Source organism: Dendropsophus ebraccatus, chromosome 7 (genome assembly GCF_027789765.1).
Source record: "Dendropsophus ebraccatus isolate aDenEbr1 chromosome 7, aDenEbr1.pat, whole genome shotgun sequence".
Lineage (NCBI taxonomy): Eukaryota > Metazoa > Chordata > Amphibia > Anura > Hylidae > Dendropsophus > Dendropsophus ebraccatus.
The window spans coordinates 132,106,344-132,127,017 of record NC_091460.1 but is presented as its reverse complement, the minus strand read 5'-3'; the positions used below and the strand labels follow the sequence as shown (position 1 = coordinate 132,127,017).

The window sequence follows — 20,674 nt, the reverse complement described above, 5'->3', positions numbered from 1 at the left end:
AAAAATACAAGGACAGGTATAATCTGAAGTAGTTTTATTTAATCAGGAAATAAGACATATGCTAAAGCATATTTACCTGCAGGGACATTACACCTAAGGCTTATCCATATAGTTACTGTACAATACAATGCAATGTATTACCCCCCCAGTATCTGGAATTCTGCACCTGGAAATAATTCTTCCCCCGATCACTACTTTATCCTGCAGATATCCATTGGCATTTACATACATATTGTGACTGATATAATAAGTTTTCGACTTTAGGTTTAGCTCTGCTTTACAGGAGCGTAGCTAGGATTCACGGGGCCACATAGCAAAAAATTGTTGGGACCCCCCCTCCCTTACACACTACACAAGGCACTGCATATATATATATATATATATATATATATATATATATATATACTTACATGCATACACATACTCACTCTGTGATGTGGCCAAAAAATAAAATCTCTTGTGGCCGGAGGCAGAATCCTGGCTGCAGCTACATGAGTGGCTAGCAGAACGCCAATGGCCGCTTGCTATGTCAGTCCACTGTTTTTAACTATAAGGGTCCATTAGGAGCTGTTATGGTTAAAAACATAGATGCAGGTGCAGACTACCTTCTGCTTAACTCCTTATGTACTGCAGTGTGTAAGTGACCCAATGTTCAGAAGACAAAGAGATATCTGCTTTACTGCTGGTGCACTGATAACCCCTGACCTCGGCACAGAGTTCTGCAAGTTTTCCTACTTGATTGTGGCAGCAACAACAGAGGTCAGATAGGTCACGGGTCACAGCAGTGAAGCAGAGATCTCTTTGTCTTCTGCCTGGTAACCCTTTTTTGTGTTGCAGCATGTAAGTAAACATTGGGTCACTTACACACTGCAGTACATAAGGGGTTAAGCAGAAGGACACAGGTTGGCTCTTATCCTCTCTCTGCATCCCCGTGCCCTCCTCCCCCATGGGCCCCATAGCAGCCACCTACCCTGCCTCTATGGTAGCTACGCCACTGCTCCTTTATATGCTGTAATGCACATGTACATGTATTGGTGTGTTATCATATGACCAACTACCAATCTTATATCTCTGATTGTGGACTATATTAACAGCAGCTGTAGACACAGTAGAGATGACTTCTGGATTTGACAATAGACGTGTGCAGTGCATTGGTTGTGTGTCCATTTCAGCAGGATTAGACAATATATACACATTTGTGGAAACATGTCTAGCTTCATTAGGAGTGGGTCATGCATAGGTGCTAGTCATGTTTCAGTGAGAGCTACTTCTACACCATGGGTAGGGAAGCTTGGCTCCCCAGCTGTTGCAAAACTACAACTCCCATCATACCTAGACAGCCAAAGCTTTAGCTTTGGCTGTCTAGGTATGATGGGAGTTGTAGTTTTGCAACTGCTAAAGAGCCAAGGTTCCCTACCCTGCTATACACTAACTTCTGACATGTTTAGGATTTGGTGCAGTAATATTCAGGTAGCTGTGGCTATATAACAGTCTATATCCACCACATATTACCCCATTCCCAAATATTCAATTCTCTGCACATTATCTTCCAGTTCAGAAAAAAAAAACATGGAGAAGATCTGCTTTGGCCTGGACTGTAGAATCCTTAGACTCACAGAAAACTGGATCTTTGTCCAATTCTCTATTAGTTTATACATGACGGAGTGCTTGGGTCACGCTCCATAGACCAATAACTTGTCCATTCTCCAATTTCCCGGCTTGGCTGGACACTGCACAAAAGAAAGAACGCTGATAAGTCAACAGCACGTCCGTATAATATTAGTACAATTCCAGTTATGCAGAAACATGTTTGTAGTTGGAGATGAAGCAGACATGACATGGCAGAATGTGATTAAAAAAGGGTAAGGACCACTCTGTAACCTATGTTAAAAAAAAAAAAACAAAAAAAACAATCTAAATAGAAAAAAAAAAAGTAAAATAAATAATGGCGTAAATAGAATAAAATAAATTTTGGGAAATTTAGAATTTTGTATGATACTTCCAATGTGTTAACACACATAGTAATATATGATATATAGTTGGGTCCAGAACTATCTGGATAGTGATACAATTTCCATCCTTTAGTGTCTGTCACCGCATGCGCGCTTCATCAGACGCCCATCTGATGAAGAGCTCATTCGCGCGATACAGCTGTGACTGCGATCACTGATGAGTGTTTGATCCGTGCCCGATATGATTTTTACCTGCTGAATCGTTTGCTGACCACAGATGAAATAAAGACAGTGCACGTTTAAGTGGTGAGTGCCTTCAATCTCTTTTTCTACTATTGTTGTATATATATTACCCAGTGGTTTTCATGAGGAGCACCTCCACGCCACTCTTTCCTGCACCCGCAGAGCAAGTCCATTAATCAGGTAGTGCCAGTGAATCTATCCTATATTGTTTTTCTTGTACGTTTTTTTTAAACTCCAAAAAAATTCTACCACATATTGGGGGGTTTGTGTTACAGCCACAGCACAGAGGATACATTATAAAAAATTCTGTCACTGTCCAAATACTTCTGGATCCTACTGTATATTTTGTTTTTGCTACGACTTTATTATTTTATACAGCCTTATTGTAGGAGAGTCAGTCTGCGGCAATAGAACCTATCGGAGAAAACTTGGGCTGACACGGGGCTTAGCGCTATAGCTTTAGAAGCAATAAGAAAAGTGACCTCAGATACAAAAAGACATTTCATTGCTCTCCCTCCCTAAATGTCACTATGATTCATAGGCCTTTTGTGTACAGTTTTTATTAATGGTAAGAAAACATACATATGGCAGTAAATCCTCCGGAGGAAAATACAAATTATCGAGGCCTGGTAAATAAACTTAATATGGGGACCTGTTTCCCGGAACAGATAAATGCGGTTACGCAATAAATATACACTGGTCTACTGTGTGTCGGATCTAGGCCTCTTTTTTCTTCTCTCTACATAGACTCTGGCTGACATTTACATTCCTGCCACCTATAGTTTATAGAAAGAAATTATGCAGAGATATGTGTATATTGTGGCGGCTGCCTGACAGCAATAATTATACGTAAGTTTGCCTTATTAATATATACTTCATGGAATAGATGATTGTAATAAACAGAATGAAAAATGACTTTTCCTCCCAGTTAGGCTGTTGTGTTATGGATTTTTATTAGCCCTGTGTTTGGACTGGAAAGAGTGGAAAATTCCTCATATGTATAGCATAGGGCTTCGAATATTAGTTCTCTGTAAATGAGGTTCATGAGAATCTCTTAAACTTCATAGGCTTTATGTTTGTTTGTTTTTCTAACTTTATTTTATATATTTTATGATGGAAAAAACATTCTTCCATCCCAATAAAAATCATAGAAGGTGGGGAAGGTGGAAACAGCCCGAGTACTGCCTGGAAAACAGGGATACAACCTAGGTAATAGGCTTTTGGAGTGCTGCTTTATTTATTGCAATTGTATCACTACAAGGTATTATAGGCCCTGCAAGATTAAAGCCAATGGGTCTGTAGATAGAAAATGATAAGAGTTATGGCTTCTAGATGGCGAAGAAAAACTGAAAGTGTCTGTGTCCATGAGCAGAGTAAAAGATGCATGATCTATCTATCTCCTATCTATCTATTTATCTATCTATCTATCTATCCATCTATCTCCTATCTATCTATCTATCTATCTATCTATCTATCTCCTATCTATCTATCTATCTATCTATCTATCTATCTATCTCCTATCTATCTATCTATCTAACTATCCATCTGTCTCCTATCTATCTATCTATCTATCTATCTATCTATCTATCTCCTATCTATCTATCTATCTATCTATCTATCTATCTATCTCCTATCTATCTATCTATCTATCTATCTCCTATCTATTTATCTATCTATCTATCTATCTATCTATCTATCTATCTATCCATCTGTCTCCTATCTATCTATCTATCTATCTATCTATCTATCTCCTATCTATCTATCTATCTATCCATCTATCTCCTATCTATCTATCTATCTATCTATCTATCTATCTATCTATCTCCTATCTATCTATCTATCTATCTATCTATCTATCTCCTATTTATCTATCTATCTATCTATCCATCTGTCTCCTATCTATCTATCTATCTATCTATCTATCTATCTTCTATCTATCTATCTATCTATCTATCTATCTATTTATCTCCTATTTATCTATCTATCTATCTATCTATCCATCTGTCTCCTATCTATCTATCTATCTATCTATCTATCTATCATCTATCTATCTTCTATCTATCTATCTATCTATCTATCTATCTCCTATCTATCTATCTATCTATCTATCCATCTATCTCCTATCTATCTATCTATCTATCTATCTATCTATCTATCTATCTCCTATCTATCTATCTCCTATCTATTTATCTATCTATCTATCTATCTATCTATCTATCTATCTATCTATCCATCTGTCTCCTATCTATCTATCTATCTATCTATCTTCTATCTATCTATCTATCTATCTATCTATCTATCTATCTCCTATCTATTTATCTATCTATCTATCTATCTATCTATCTCCTATCTATCTATCTATCTATCTATCTATCTATCTATCTCCTATCTATCTATCTATCTATCTATCCATCTATCTCCTATCTATCTATCTATCTATCTATCTATCTATCTATCTATCTATTTATCTATCTATCTATATCTATCTCCTATCTATCTATCTATCTATCTATCTATCTATCTATCTATCTATCTATCTATCTATCTATCTATAATCACACTGGATATAGCTGGCAACCTCTGAAACACAGGGGTGTCCACTAATTTCCTGGTGACTCTCACTGATACGCCGTGTCATCACTTTGTAATTTCCTTATTTTAGACTTTGCTCTCCAACAGTTGTGTGCCCCGTCTAACAATAACACTGGCTCATAGCTGCAGTATATCCAGGCAGCTGGGAACTTTGAGGGATAACAATGAAGTAAGATGAACTGGAGTTCAGGGCACGGCATTAGTTGTATCTGGCAGCTACTTAATGTATAGAAGATGTGAATTATTTCATGGTTAATCTCAAGTGGATCCCTTCTGCCCTTTGATCCTTCCCTGTGACTTATTAATAAAGAGTTACAGTACCGTAGGCCGCTAATGCTGCTCGCCGTGCCGCTTGCCAGGGTTTCTGCTTCGCTTGAGCTGATGCCTTGTAATAAAAACAAAAATAGATTGACGGCCAAATCAGACTAGACATGGAAGCATCTGAAAAGTTCACTGCTAATAATGGTGGATTGTATGGACATCATTATACTCAATCAATCACTTGTAAAACACAGTAACAATGCAAACTGCCCTCATAGATCCTGCCTAATGTAAGTAGATACAATGTGAGGCTGGGTTCACATTACATATATTTCAGCCAGTATTGTGGTCCTCATATTGCAACCAAAACCAGGAGTGGATTAAAAACACAGAAAGGCTCTGTTCACATAATGGTGAAATTGAGTGGATGGCCGTCATTTAATGGCAAATATTTGCTGTTATTTTAAAACAACGGCTGTTGTATTGAAATAATGGCCGTTATTTACTGTTATATGGCGGCCATCCACTCAATTTCAACATTGTGTGAACAGATCCTTTCTGTGTTTTCAATCCACTCCTGGTTGAGGTTGCAAAATACAGTGGTGCCTTGGATTACGAGCATAATTGTTTCCGGGACCGCGCTTGTAATCCAAATCCACTATTAAACCAAAGCAAATTTTCCCATAAGAAATCATAGAAATGCAGACAATTGGTTCCACATCCCAAAAATAATGATTTATTATTCTGAATAACAGGTAAAACAAATGAAACAAACATTCAGAAACAGCAGAATATGTGATATTATAAGTTACTGTACAGTAATGGAGAGGATGGGAAACACAAGGGCGGACAGAGACTGCAGGGAGCATGAAGGAATGAGCAGGGCCTATGTGGGAACAGTATAGCAGCACTCTCTGTCCGGGGAGAGAGGGGTTACAGCTAAAAAGAGATTACCTCCACAGTCCTGTCCCCTGATGTAAGCCCCAGCCTGAAATGAATCTGCTATTATTTGGAAGGTGAGAGAGACTTCCTGGGTCAGAGTACAGTGCTGTTGACTATGCAGGCCATGCCCCTCCTCCACTTGCGCTCCCACCCAGCACAGGGAGCTCTTAAACCAAGTCACAATTTTGAAAAACTGTGAGCTCTTAAACCAAAATCGCTCTTAAACCAAGGTACCACTGTACTGACCAAATACTGACTGATATGTACTGTGTGTGTGTGTGTGTGAACCCAGCCTAATTATGCACAATGTAAGTAGGCACAATGTAAGTATGCACAATGTCTCCCGGCCTTCTCTCCTGTGCTCCGCAGCTTCCCGCTTTCGGTGGCTGCAGCGTCCCAATCACAGGCCAGGTCCACCGCGGGATTTGGAAGCTGCGGAGCACAGGAAAGAAGACCGGGAGCGGGGAAAGGTAAGGTGTCAGTTGTTTGGGCAAGGTCTGCATAAACATCGCTAACGATGTCCATGCAGCCCTTACTGCCTGTTTATCAGGCCTTTTAATAGGTCCAGTAAACGAGTGTCGATCTAGCTGATCGACGCTCCTTTACTAAAATGAACAGGCCGTAGTTGGCCTGTGTAATAGGGTCCTAAGAAGGTGAGGAAGAACATTGCTTCAATGTGACCTTGACATCTAGGCATCAATGACCGTTGGTCATGAAGGGGTTATTAGATGACCGCCCTTTCCCGATAAAATCCCGTAGTGGTAACATAGCCTCAATGTGTATCTATTAGGTAATGCTGTATAGAAGTCCTCAGTTCATTTGCATACTATCCGGCTAAGCACAGGCTCCAGTAGCACTAGTGTTAAATGCTTTTAGGTATTTTAATGCTGGTAAATGGCACAACTGATGTGTAGTGTTTCAATGGATTTAAGAAAGGGGTCACTGAGGGCAGGCATGCCATACTACCATATAGAACATGGCATTTAGAACTTCCAATGGACTTTGCAGTTAGTTTAGTTTTACAGCATAGCTTAAAGGGGTTATCCAGTGCTACAAAAACATGGCCACTTTCTTTCAGAGACAACATGACTCTTGTCTCCAGTTCAGGTGCGGTTTGCAATTAAGCTCCATTCACTTCAATGGGAACTGAGCAGCAAAACCTGCACCCAAACTGGAGACAAGAGCGGGGATGTCTCTGGAGGAAAGTGGCCATGTTTTTGTAGTGCTGGATAACCCCTTTAAAGAGGTCTGTTCTGATAATACAGTTCACATTTTACATAAGATCTGCATAGAACAGATATGTCAAACCTTCAACCATAACGGTAAATGTAATAACCCTAGTCACCTGTAATGGTATACTGCGAACAAAACAAGTCCCAGGACAAGGAGGAAAACAACCAACGAAACGCTAATTGTGACTTTGCGAATCTTCGACTGTGTCGTTTGCCTCTCCAACCACTTCAGGTCATCGGTCTGGCATCGCTCTCCGAAATATCCTGCAATACAACTGAGATATGGCCGTGTCAGTCTGCATAAGGACAATGTTGCTTGTCATATGTAATCGCTGAGTTTCTATGTCGGTTTGTTTTGTAAAACATTTCCATGATGACAGTTCATTATCAAAGTAATAATAAAAGGGTAAAGCCCCATTTTTTTGTACTAGATCATCGTAAAGTCATTTTCTTTTCCTTGCCGAAAAAGAAGGTTAAAATATACAGCCGACTCAAGAGGCAAGAGGGATTCCGATTATTAGCCCAACATTGCCATCTACTGGCCACAAAGAACATTTATAACAAAAACTAGTCCGGAAAATAAGACTTTACAGAATTAAGAGTTAAATAGGAAATGAATAATCTTGAATAAACTTTGGTGACCATCAAAGCAGATGTAAAATGTATAAGTTGATTTTTTTTTTTATAAAATAAAAAGGTATTCTGATCATTTTCTATGGATGCTAAGCATTCTTCCCATTACACAAACATAGGGGGAGATTTATCAAACTGGTGTAAAGTAGAATTGTCTTAGTTTCCCCTAGCAACCAATCAGATTCCATATTTCAGTTTTCAAAGAGTCTGTGAGGAATGAGAAGTGGAATCTGATTGGTTGCTAGGGGCAACTGAGCCAGTTTCACAAATCTCCCCCTTAATGTCCATAATAGGTAAAGGTAGCCTGTCACTAGTTTCATGCTGCCCAATCCACAGGCAGCATAAAACGCCTACAGACTCCCTTATCACAACGATTTATGATTTAATTTAAATGTATGAGGAATCATAGTCGTAACTTAAGCCAGGAATATGGGCTCTGAGTCAATGGGATGGTCACAAATCATGCCCTATTTGTAAAAATGGTAGAGGGTGTCAGGCCTAAAACATATCAGGAAAGACTTAAAGGGGTTATCCAGCGCTACAAAAACATGGCCACTTTTCCCCCTCCCTTGTCTCCAGTTCAGGTGTGGTTTGCAATTAAGCTCCATTTACTTCAATGGAACTGAGTTTGAAACCCCACCCAATCTGGAGACAAGAGAGGGAGAAAGTGGCCATGTTTTTGTGTTGCTGGATAACCCCTTTAAGGATTTGAATTTGTATAGTCTGAAGGAAAGAAGAGAAAGGGGGGACATGATGGAAACCTTTAGGCCCCGTTCACACAGAGCAAGAGCGGCAGAATTCCGCGGCGGCCGAATGGCGTGAGCCTCCATATCATAATGACACTCTATGGGAGGCGCGCGCACTGCATCTTTCGACGCTGAAGAATGAACATGAGAGAGAGACCCTGAGACCCTGAGAGATGCGGCACGCGTGCCTCCCATAGAGTGTTATTATAACACGGAGGCTGGCACCATTCGTCCGCCGTTCGTACTCTGTGTGAACAGGGCCTGAAGTATGTTACATCACTAAATAAGGGTCAAGAGGGAAGTGTTTTTAGAAAAAAAAAAGTAAACTCAAGAACAAGAGGACACAGTGAGAGGTTACTGGGGAAAAGATCAGAAACAATGTGTGAAAATATTACTTTACTGAAAAAGTAGTAGATGCTTGGAACAATCTTCCAGCAGATGTGGTCGGTAAATCTATAATAACAGAATGTAAACCTGCCTGGTATATACATATATCTATCCTAAGAGAATAAGAAGGGAAATACTAAAAGGGCAGACTAGATGGACCCAGTGGTCTTCTTCTGTTTGTTTACATTCTATACATTAACATTTGTTTACATTTAATACATTACGTTCTATACACTTCTATGGGCTCCCAGTACAGAATGACAGGTAACTCATACTTTAATACAGGTATCATCATTACATATAACCGCATATGGGCAGTCTGCACCACTTACACACAGCCATAGTCGTCTAGATCCGGGAAGTATCTGCATGTGCCATGGAAACAGAAATGTTCATGGGATACAGGACATTCCTGCGTGTGACTCCTTCCAGATGTGTCATTTGCTGTCGTATTCACAGTGCTGGCCGTTGTGGAGGACTCTGCAAAATTATCCATATGCATGTAGGTTATAAAATGTACTATAGTATGGTGTTTCTTCGAGTGCAGTACATTAAATCATTATTATATTATATTATTACTATAATTCTATATGAGAAGACAATGCACTGCTGCATCGGTTATTAGGTACTAGAGATGAGCGAACCTGGAGCATGCTCGAGTCCAACCGAACCCGAACTTTCGGCATTTGATTAGCGGTGGCTGCTGAAGTTGGATAAAGCCCTAAGGCTATGTGGAAATCATGGATATAGTCATTGGCTGTATCCATGTTTTCCAGACAACCTTAGAGCTTTATCCAAGTTCAGCAGCCCCCGCTAATCAAATGCTGAACGCTCGGGTTCAGATCGACTCGAACTCGAACCCGGTTCGCTCATCTCAATTAGGTACCAATAAAATGATATTTTGTTCATTTGTAGCAATTTACATCTTATCTTTTACTAAACTACTGTATGAAACAATGAAGATTTTCCACATTTTCCACATTGTTCTCCAATTAAGAAGTCATTTTTATAGATTTTTTCTTTACAATGTAATAATAATTGGACTTAATGACTTATGCATAGGGAGAAAATTAACCTCTTTAATCTTATGGTCAGTGAAGCCTTAAAAGGGGTACTCTGGCAAAAATCTTTTTCTTTGATATCAACTGGTTTCAGAAAGTTATATATTTGTGTGTGTGTATATATATATATATATATATATATATATATATATATATATATATATAAAATGTGTGTGTGTGTGTGTGTGTGTAATTTACTTCTATTTAAAAAATCTCAAGTCTTCCAATACTTTTCAGCTGCTGCATGTCCTGCAGGAAGTGGTGTTTTCTTTCCAGTCTGACACAGTGCTTTCTGCTGCCACCTCTGTCCCTGTCAGGAACTGTCCAAAACAGTAGCGAATAAAAAAACCTTTCCTGAACGCAAGCCAATTACCCAACAAAAACTATGTAATACCCTTATTAAAAATTGGTTATCTCTTACCCAACTACTACGTTCCCATTAATAAAACTTGGTAAAAAAAATTAAGAGTAAACCTTCATTAAAAAAGAGATCCAGATGTGTAAAGATTCAAGAAAATGCTATTCTGGACAGTTTCTGACATGGACAGAGGGGGCAGCAGAGAGCACTGTGTAAGACTGGAAAGAATACACCACTTCCTGCAGCACACACAGCAGCTGATAAGTACTGGAAGACTTCAGATTTTTAAACAGAAGTAAAATACAAATCTATATAACTTTCTGAAACCAATTGATTTGAAAGTAAAATTTGAGATAGTAGTTCTACTTGCGAAGACCACATCCAATAAAGCAGCCGGTGTGATTTTGACACTGTGGCAACTTCATAATAGGGTAGGTCATACTTTTTTTTTTAGTGTTTCTGACTTTTTCTTAGATTTTCCTTAGATTTTTTTCTTATATAGACTTTAAAAATTCTAATTAATTCATGTTTTTTTGTTTTGTTTTTCTTTAACAGCGGCCTCATCATCCATGCCCATATGAAATAATGAGAATATGTATGAGGATAAAGTCTAGCCACACCCTATATTAGTGCTATCACTATTGCTTTTCCTCCTCTTCCTGAAAATGTGTTATACTGTAATTATGCAGCTCGATATACATAAAACTCATCCATAATTAATACCAATAGGATTGCACTTAGAACAAACAAGACAAGACACACTCCAGTTGTAGACAGAAGAGGAGTTAGGCTAAGTGCATGGAATTATTTAGACATAAATAGAGAAAACACAGCCGCAAAGACAGAGAAAATAGTAATATAGTCAAAGAACAATAGAAACAATATACCGTACTTCATTACTTAGAGAAATTATATCTGCCAATTAATACATTTGATTATTATATTCTAAATGGAAACAAAGTGGGTTCGGCTTTTCTAAGTAAATCAGCTAAATGAACAGGCAATTGCTCTTCATATAATGAATGTACACCAGAGCAGCTCCTTTCTAGCCAATAATAATAATAGTAATAATAATAATAATAATAATAATAATAATAATAATAATAATAATAATATTAGACTGTAATTATAAGATCCATATGGGAGGAGATTTATCAAACATGTCTCTACTGACAGGCCGCTCAGCCAATCACTGCCCGTGGCGGTCCCAGCCTGTGATTGGCTGAGCGGTCTGTCAGCCCAGACAGGCTCTAAAGCTGGAAGCAGAGCGCAAGAGGAGCCCTGGACCATGTATAGGTAATGTATACAGTTTGGAAATCGTCAGCCGCCAGCTGCGCACCGCTATTACATGTAGCAATGCGCAGTCGGCGCCCGACAATTATAGGTCCAAACCTACATATCAACGATCAACCGATGATCGTTGTCATCAGCTGATCGTTGTGTTTATTACACTCAGTGATAATCGGTCGGATAGGGCATGTCAATTCTTTGAGTGGAGAGGCGCGGAGAGCCGAGGCACACGAGGCATCCCATTGAAACAGATAGCAGGTGGGATTCTGTTCGGAGTCTATGGGCGGGGTTTCCGCTAAGAATTTCCAACTATTTTCTGTAGTGTGAACACACCCTTAAAGAAGAAGTGCCCTTTTTTAATTTCCTCCCCTGCTGCAGGCAGATATGTACACTTACCAACGATGATTGGTTTCCAGCAACACTGTGTGGTACAGCGCCATTCGGGTCACTCTGATGCCCACATGACCTCTTCTTATTAGCTGCGGGCCAGTCGGTGGCCGGACACCCAACTCTTCAAGGCATCTCTATGAGAGCGCTTACATAGAGATGAATTGGAGACTCTAACTTCTGGTCTTCAAAATCAATGGGTAAAGAAGAGAGTCAGAAGAGCCGTGATGTCACCACCAGTGGGACCAGAGTGGTGCCGTACCGCCGGGGAAGTGCACTGCTTCTTTAAGTCACATGTCTCAAAGGAAAAAGCTGTGCTGTATGCTAACAGTAGGCCTAGAAAATGTATGTAGGCCTAGAAGACAGAAGAACTTATGGTGAGCTGAATGTGGAACGATCACTGTCATAGAGCGGCAGATAAAGGCCCTGTGATGTGATGGTTTCATTTCAGGAGAAATCTTCAATTGCTTCTGCAACTTAGACTATGTATGATATTTACTTTGTGTGATGGTGTCTGGACCTGTTTGGTGACTGTTCCATATTAAGGGTACGTTTACACGTAGCGGATCCCTGCCCAGTAAACTCTATGGGCAGACAAACTCGCAGCAGGATGCACATTGCGCTGCGAGTTTGTCCGCAGCCCGCCCCGTTAACCCCCCGCCGCCGGGGCCTATACTTCACCTGGTCCCTGCTCTGGCTTGCTTCGGGGGTTCTCGGCATAACCCCTTTAAATTCCCTTTTTAAATTTGTGATTACAAAAAACGGAGACTAAGTGGAAAGAGGTAAGACTGCAGTAAAAGACATATGAAAAGCTTATTAAATATGTAAGAATCCTTTGGCTCCAGAGTAAGATTTCTCTGGTTAACCGACATCCCTATCTGCACTTAGGTTTCTCAATGTCCGGCTAATCTCCAGCATCTCCTCCATGCAGTCAGCTGGAATTCCAGGAAACCCATCACTGTGTGTGCAGTACAGGTGTAAGTCTCTAGTGTGTTATTGCACTGAACTACTGTGTGCATTCACCGATACCTGCCTGACAACGACTTCCAGTTACTACATTAGTCTGGAATGCAAACATGTAATGCTGCGTTTACACGAAACGATAATTAATTGGCCCGATCGTACGATTAACAATGTCGGAGTAACGTTTTTTTTTTCATAACGATCAGCGTTTAGACGGTACGATATATCGTTTTGTCGATTTATCGTATGTATCGTATTATTTCCAGTCTGGAGAGCCGAAGAGTTTTTCTATGGGGATTTACTGCTGCTCTGGACAGTTCCTGACACAGACAGAGGTGGCGGCAGAGAGCACTGTGTCAATCTGGAAAGAATCCACCACTTCCTGCAGAACCCACAGCAGCTGATAAGTACTGGAATACTCAAGATATTTTGTAATGGAAGTAAATTATACATCTCTGGCACTTTCTAACACCAGTTTTTTGGGGTGAACTACCCTTTAACTCAACAGAAGGATGTGAACAGATGTGTAAAGTTCAAAGGTACTGTTATCTATGATAACACATGCAAATAAGTCAAGTCAGGAGAGTATCAGCTATCAGCCATACTAGGACATGCCAGAAGATACTGGGGGAGATTTATCAAACATGGTGTAAAGTGAAACTGGCTCAGTTGCCCCTAGCAACCAATCAGATTCCTCCTTTCATTTCCCAAAGAGTCTGTGAGGAATGAAAGGTGGAATCTGATTGGTTGCTAGGGGCAACTGGGCCAGTGTCACTTTACACCATGTTTGATAAATCTCCCCCGCTGCATCTAGAGTCAAATATGAACTCATAATGCTATATGTAATGTGTATGTAAATATAATGCGTTATGCCAAGAATAACATGAATAATATTTCTCATTGAACTGAACTTGTTTGTCTGCATGGTAGCAAACATTATCTTATGTTGTAATGAGTAAGAAAAGTCACAAAAAAAAATCTGGATTCGGAGGCAATATAATAAAAAAAAATGTAAGAAAATAAATCCACCCAGTTTACATGTAAGCTACAGAATATTCATAAGGGGCCATATAATATAGATAAAAGTGCTATAATAGTGGTGAAATGTTACATAGTGTCATCTCCATGGCCCTCATGACTATTCAACAGAACCAGTTATCTGATGAGTTTAACAACTGGGTCACGGATTATTTGAGCTTTGTATTCCTAATAATGATTTCCAATAAATCTATGCGCTTGTTCCATTTGCGTCTTTTTCTTCTCCTTCTTCGGCCGGTATAGGAAACAGAGAGAAATGCAGATAGAAGGATTGAAGGTTTAGCAATTGATCTGAGAACAGGGCGAGCAATTGTGTTACCCTAAGAGATTGCAGCTATACATGCAGTATACATTTAGGGGAGATTTATCAAACATGGTGTAAAGTGAAACTGTCTCAGTTGCCCCTAGCAACCAATCAGATTCCACCTTTCATTTTCCAAAGAGTCTGTGGGGAATGAAAGGTGGAATCTGATTGGTTGCTAGGGGCAACTGAGCCAGTCTCACTTTACACCATGTTTGATAAATCTCCCCCTTAGACATTATAAATCATGTGCATACCAGTAATATAGATACAAATAGCCACATAAAGAAGAAAACTCCATTGTTAAGAAATTATACCAAGATCTGGATAAAGTAATACAATATGGAGGGAAAAGAGGGACTGAAGACCATAGAGCTTTCTCTTATACTGTTTGCCATGACTGCAGCGTGATGTAAAACGTTCCTTAGGTTCTGTCTATTAAGGGATTAGTTTAGTGTCTGTGTTGGAATAAGTAAACCATTAACTCGCGTATTCAAAAACCTTGAACCCGTACAACTAGAAGGACCTGCTAGATCAGGCATGTCACTGCTGTCTTCTATAGGTCTCTACATTAAAACATTAGGATATTAGCATTAGGATATTTTTGTGCTCATGTGCTCATAACGTACGGACAACGGCCGTTGCTTGGCACTCAAAAATAATGTCCGTTGTATTAAAGGCGAGGTCCAGCCAGACCCATTTTTTTAGCAAGTGCTGGACAAGGGGAGGATAAAATAAATAACATGCTCTTACCTGCCCCACTGCAGCGCTGGTTGTAGCATACCGCTACTCTGGTTCCCGGGTTGCTTCCTGGTCCCCTGGCCGCTTCCTGGTCTGGGCGGGGACCTGGGTCGTGACGTGTGAAGTCTGCTCACACTGGCTGAGGGGACCTCACATGTCACGACCCAGGTCCCCACCCAGACCAGGAAGCGGCTGAGGACCAGTGTGGTGGTATGCAGCAACCTACGCTGGAGCGGGGGAAGTTACTTCTTTTATCCTCCCCCTCCCCTGCACTTGCTATAAAAATGGATCTGGCCAGATTTCTACATTAAGGGGGAGATTTATCAAACATGGTGTAAAGTGAAACAGGCCCAGTTGCCCCTAGCAACCAATCAGATTCCACCTTCCATTCCTCACAGACCCTTTGGAAAATTAAACATGGAATCTGATTGGTTGCTAGGGGCAACTGAGCCAGTTTCACTTTACACCATGTTTGATAAATCTCCCCCACTGCATCTAGAGTCAATTATGAACTCATAATGCTATATGTAATGTTTGATAAATCTCCCCCCAAGTGTCAAACACAGCTGTTGTTGCATTGAAAATTGCATGGAAATCAATGAACAACAGCCGGAAATAATTGACATGTTATATCGATTTTTCATTGACTTTCATTATAAAAACACGGATCAAAAATTTTTTTTTTAGCGTACACAAAAATTGATCTTGTTTTTGCGTACGCTAAAAAATGCATTTTGATCAGTTTTTTCATTAAACTGATCTGTTAAACACACAGCAAAAATGCAGTGTGAACCCCGCCTAAGGTAAAGTAGAATTCTCTCTCAGAACAGAACAAAAAAAAGTCAAGAACAAGAGGACACAGTGAGAGATTAGTTGGGGGGAAAATCAGAAGCAACATAAAATATTACTTTACTGAAAAAGTAGTAGATACTTGGAACAATCTTCCAGCAGATGTGGTTGGTAAATCTATAATAACAGAATGTAAACCTGCCTTGTATATACACATATCTATCCTAAGAGAATAAGAAGGGAAATATTAAAAGGGCCGACTAGATGGACCCAGTGGTCTTTTTCTGGCGACAATCTTATGTTTCTATAAACTGCAGACATGGACTGACGGATAATGATGCAATAACACTAAAGTTACCTGGTGGCCTTTGGAGAAGTTATAAAATAATTCCAGTTAGGGTGGTGAACAAACCTGATTCAAGCTCAACAATACAACACAACAAAGTGTATTTGTTTCTAGTTGTGTAAATTCTTTGCTCTCACTTACCAGCGCACTCCAGACCGTTTCCCAAAAAACGTTCCCCGCATTTGCAGATATAACCACCCTCCATATTAATACATTCTGCTCGGTGGGGCTCACAAGCTGCAATTTGTATTAGGCATTCATCGATATCTATAGAAAGAATGGTAAGCAGCATTATATAAGCATTTTGTATAGTCATTACCTAAACCTATGCATATGTCCATTCTATATTAGGACTCCAAATAAATCATCATCTTCTCAACCACGATTTACAAAATCCACTTTAAAATACGTAAAGGGGTTGGCCACTTTACAGTAAATTTGTTCAGTGTACAGTATTAATAACTGTACTCACTGTATACACTGACAGCCGCTCCTTGTGTACTTCATAGAACTAAAATCAAATTCCCCCCCTCCAGGCTGTGCTGTCCCGCTCTGTGGTGAGTCTGTCCATAAGATGGCCGACATAGAGGAGCATGTGACTATGCCCCGCAGCCCAGTGTCCACTACTGAGCCTGTATATGACTATGGAGGACATTGGGGGCGGGGAATGGTCATATGCTCCTCCTTATCCACCATCTTATGGACAGACTCACCACAGAGCAGGACAGCACAGCCTGTAGTAGGGGAGACTGGTTTTAACTCTATTAGCTTTGGCTGTCCAGGCATTATGGGAGTTGTATTTGTTCAACAGCTGGAGAGCCAAGGTTCCCTACTCCTGCTTTATAAAATCCTTGTATATCAGGAGGTGAAGTATGGAATGTGGTAGCCGCCCTTCACCCGCTCTTTTTTGGCTTCCTAGTAAAAATGTTAGGGTTAGCATGGCAGCTATTTTGATCAGAACGGAATTCATGGATGGGCGTACACTAAAAATCCTAATACATAGCACAGTATATGGTGAGCATGGAGTTTACATTCCCCTCTCGCGGTATGTTTCATTTACAGCAGATCCCGGCTATATTTGTAATGAAATGTCATTTATGTATATGGGCTAAAAAACGATGAAATATTACCTGTCTCCTACAATATTAATTACATCTCAGAATTTTACTAAATTCTGCCAAACATGTTTCCACGGCCAATCTGAATAATTTATTCAATTTATGCATTTTTTTCAGGGCAATCATTTGACTTAAAGGGGCTGTTTAGGTTTATAACATTGGTGGCATGGGTTACTGCAGCTCAGTTCCTAATTAATTGAATGGGAGCTGAGCTGCAGTAGCCCACACTACCACTACACATTAGGCTGTGAAGGTCTTCCAGCTTTGTCCATTGTGTACAGGTACCTATGCAGTGGCTCCCCCGAACAGCCTCCGAAACATTACATTTAATTATAATACGCAACCTTGCTAAACGATTATCGAGCCGTGTAATTGGCCCAGTAAACGGTGCTCATTTACAATATTGATCAGTCCGCCATTAGCCCATGTAATAGGACCCCTAGTGTCCTGTAATTACGCCACCAATGTTATAAACCCATAAACCTTTAATGCTCCTATTTAAAGCTAAGGGAACATAATGAATAAATTATTATTATTGGAGCTATCTCCCCCCCCCAAAAAAAAAATAAAATAAATAAATATATATATATATATATATATATATATATATATACACTCACCGGCCACTTTATTAGGTACACCTGTCCAACTTCACGTTACCACTTAATTTCTAATCAGCCAATCACATGGCGGCAACTCAGTGCATTTAGGCATGTAGACATGGTCAAGACAATCTCCTGCAGTTCAAACCGAGCATCAGTATGGGGAAGAAAGGTGATTTGAGTGCCTTTGAACGTGGCATGGTTGTTGGTGCCAGAAGGGCTGGTCTGAGTATTTCAGAAACTGCTGATCTACTGGGATTTTCACGCACAACCATCTCAAGGGTTTACAGAGAATGGTCCGAAAAAGAAAAAACATCCAGTGAGCGGCAGTTCTGTGGGCGGAAATGCCTTGTTGATGCCAGAGGTCAGAGGAGAATGGGCAGACTGGTTCGAGCTGATAGAAAGGCAACAGTGACTCAAATAACAAACCGTTACAACCAAGGTAGGCAGAAGAGCATCTCTGAACGCACAGTACGTCCAACTTTGAGGCAGATGGGCTACAGCAGCAGAAGACCACCCGTTACTAGCATGGTGTACCTAATAAAGTGGCCGGTGAGTGTATATATTTATATATATATATATATATATATATATATATATATATATATATTAGACAATTATATTTTCTGTGATATTTTCACACTACATTTTTGCAATCCTTTTTGAAAAAAAAAAAAAAAAAAGATGGAAAAATGGATGGAAACACAAATGCATTTGTGTGAATCCGTTTTTCCATTGACCTCCATTATGGGGAAAAAAAAAGATCAAAACCCATCCTTTTTTTAATGTACACAAAAGTCAAGTACGTTTTTGCGTACGTTAAAAAAATTGCATGCATTTTTATATTTTTTTAATAATGGAAGTCATTCAAAAAACGGATCAAAATGGATGCACACAATTGCATCAGTTTTTCCATCTGTTTTTTGCAAAAACGGATGAGAAAAATAGATTGCAAAATTGTAGTTTGAACCCAGCCTAATGGTATGTTCACACTGAGTAAAACAGGCGGAATATGGAGGGTATTGTAGGGTATTTGAAGTCTTAGAGTATGTTCAAACTGAGTAAAACAGGCGGAACTTTCCACCGCAGAATCCCGCCTGTCTCAGTGTCCCATAGCCCGTCTATGGGAATGCGCGCGCTCTTCCGCAGCCGCCACTCTCCCCTCAAAGAAGTGACATGTCACCTCTCCGAGCGGAGAGCGGCAGCAGCGGGGGAGTGTATGCTCCCCCATAGACGGGCAATCACATACTTACACAGGCCTGTTTTACTCAGTGTGAACATACTCTAAGGCTTCAAATACCCTACAATACCCTCCATGTTGCATCAGTGTGAACCTGCTCTGTCCCACAGATTTCCGGGACTGAGAAACTTAACGGAATTGTAATTGTAATATAAATTGAAATTGTAATATAAAGTCATTAAGAAGGATTCGTCCAATGTCATTACCATTACAAGTGCCTCCATTTCCAGTGTAGCCTTCCGAGCACTGGCATCTTGGTCCATCATCGGATGGCACACAGCGGGCATTGATATCACACTGAATGTGCGCACAGGAACTCTCATCTGTTCGGGGAAGAAATTTTACAGCCTTTCAAATCTGCCAAAGAAAGAATTACACAGAGAACAGGTGCGCCTACTATGTGACCTTTTAAAATCACTTTTTTCAGGTCAATATGGATTATTCTTAAAATACAATGATGGCTACTAGTTATTAGAGTGTGTCGCTGACTATAGTTTCCAACAAGGAAAGATTTGGAAGATTAACAGTGTAAATCCCCAGCTCAGGTCTACAACGCAAATAAAACAACACAGATGCACTTCTACAGTCTACAGTTTGATATGTGTAAATAAGCAACTCATCATTGTTATCAATTACTAAGAATAACTGAAGAGTTCATTAGTCATGAAGCTCTCTCCAATCTCCCTGCATTTTTCCATACATATACTGTATGTACAGGATACACGGATCAGCTTAAACAGTGAAACAGTAACAGGTGGATTAAATATTTAAGGGATTGTTGACCAAAAAAAAATATATATATATTTCAAATCAACTGGTGCCAGAAAGCGCCATAGATTTGTAATTTACTTCTGTTAAAAAAATCTCAAATCTTCCAGTACTTATCAGCTGCTGTATGTCCTGCAGGAAGTGGTGTATTCTTTCCAGTTTGGAGAGCAGGAGAGGGTTTCTATGGGGATTTTCTATTGCTCTGGAAAGTTCCTGATATGGACAGAGGTGGCAGCAGAGAACACTGTGTCAGACTGGAGAGAATACACCACTTCCTGCAGGACATACAGCAGCTGATATACAGAAAATCTCTGTCAGTTTCTGGCACCGGGTGATTTGAAAGAAAACATCTCCAGCAGGTATTATGGGGGTATGAAAAATATGCAAAGCTTAACACCTAAGAAAAGTAGAGAGTAGAGGTAAAAAGGTGAAAAGTAGACGGGAAAACAGTAGAAAGACAAGTGAACAGGTTATGGGTGGCCATGACTCAATGATAAATTGGCGAGAGAAGGCTGATTCCAAAAGACAGCTAGTGTAGCTTAAAGCGTTGAAAAAGTTTAATGGGAACTCCAGTGATTTATTCTTTCACATCAACTGGTGAAAGTTATATAGATTTGTCATTTACTTCTATTTAAAAATCTAAAGTTTTCCAGTACTTATCAGCTGCTGTGTGTTCTGCAGAAA

General features: G+C 39.9%; 1 protein-coding gene across 1 annotated transcript in view; it reads right to left on the bottom strand.

Moving 5' to 3' along the window:
• Positions 1 to 1,416: 1,416 nt before the first annotated feature.
• Positions 1,417 to 20,674, bottom strand: part of EGF (epidermal growth factor) — an 86,143-nt gene continuing 66,885 nt past the window's right edge. Inside the window, exons 16-21 of the mRNA XM_069976813.1 lie at positions 19,429 to 19,545; positions 16,404 to 16,529; positions 9,321 to 9,468; positions 7,336 to 7,497; positions 5,109 to 5,172; positions 1,417 to 1,730 (exon numbers count right to left, since the gene is read on the bottom strand). Of these exons, the coding sequence (XP_069832914.1) occupies positions 5,118 to 5,172; positions 7,336 to 7,497; positions 9,321 to 9,468; positions 16,404 to 16,529; positions 19,429 to 19,545 (608 nt within the window). The 3' untranslated portion in view covers positions 1,417 to 1,730; positions 5,109 to 5,117. The remainder of the gene's footprint in view (positions 1,731 to 5,108; positions 5,173 to 7,335; positions 7,498 to 9,320; positions 9,469 to 16,403; positions 16,530 to 19,428; positions 19,546 to 20,674) is intronic.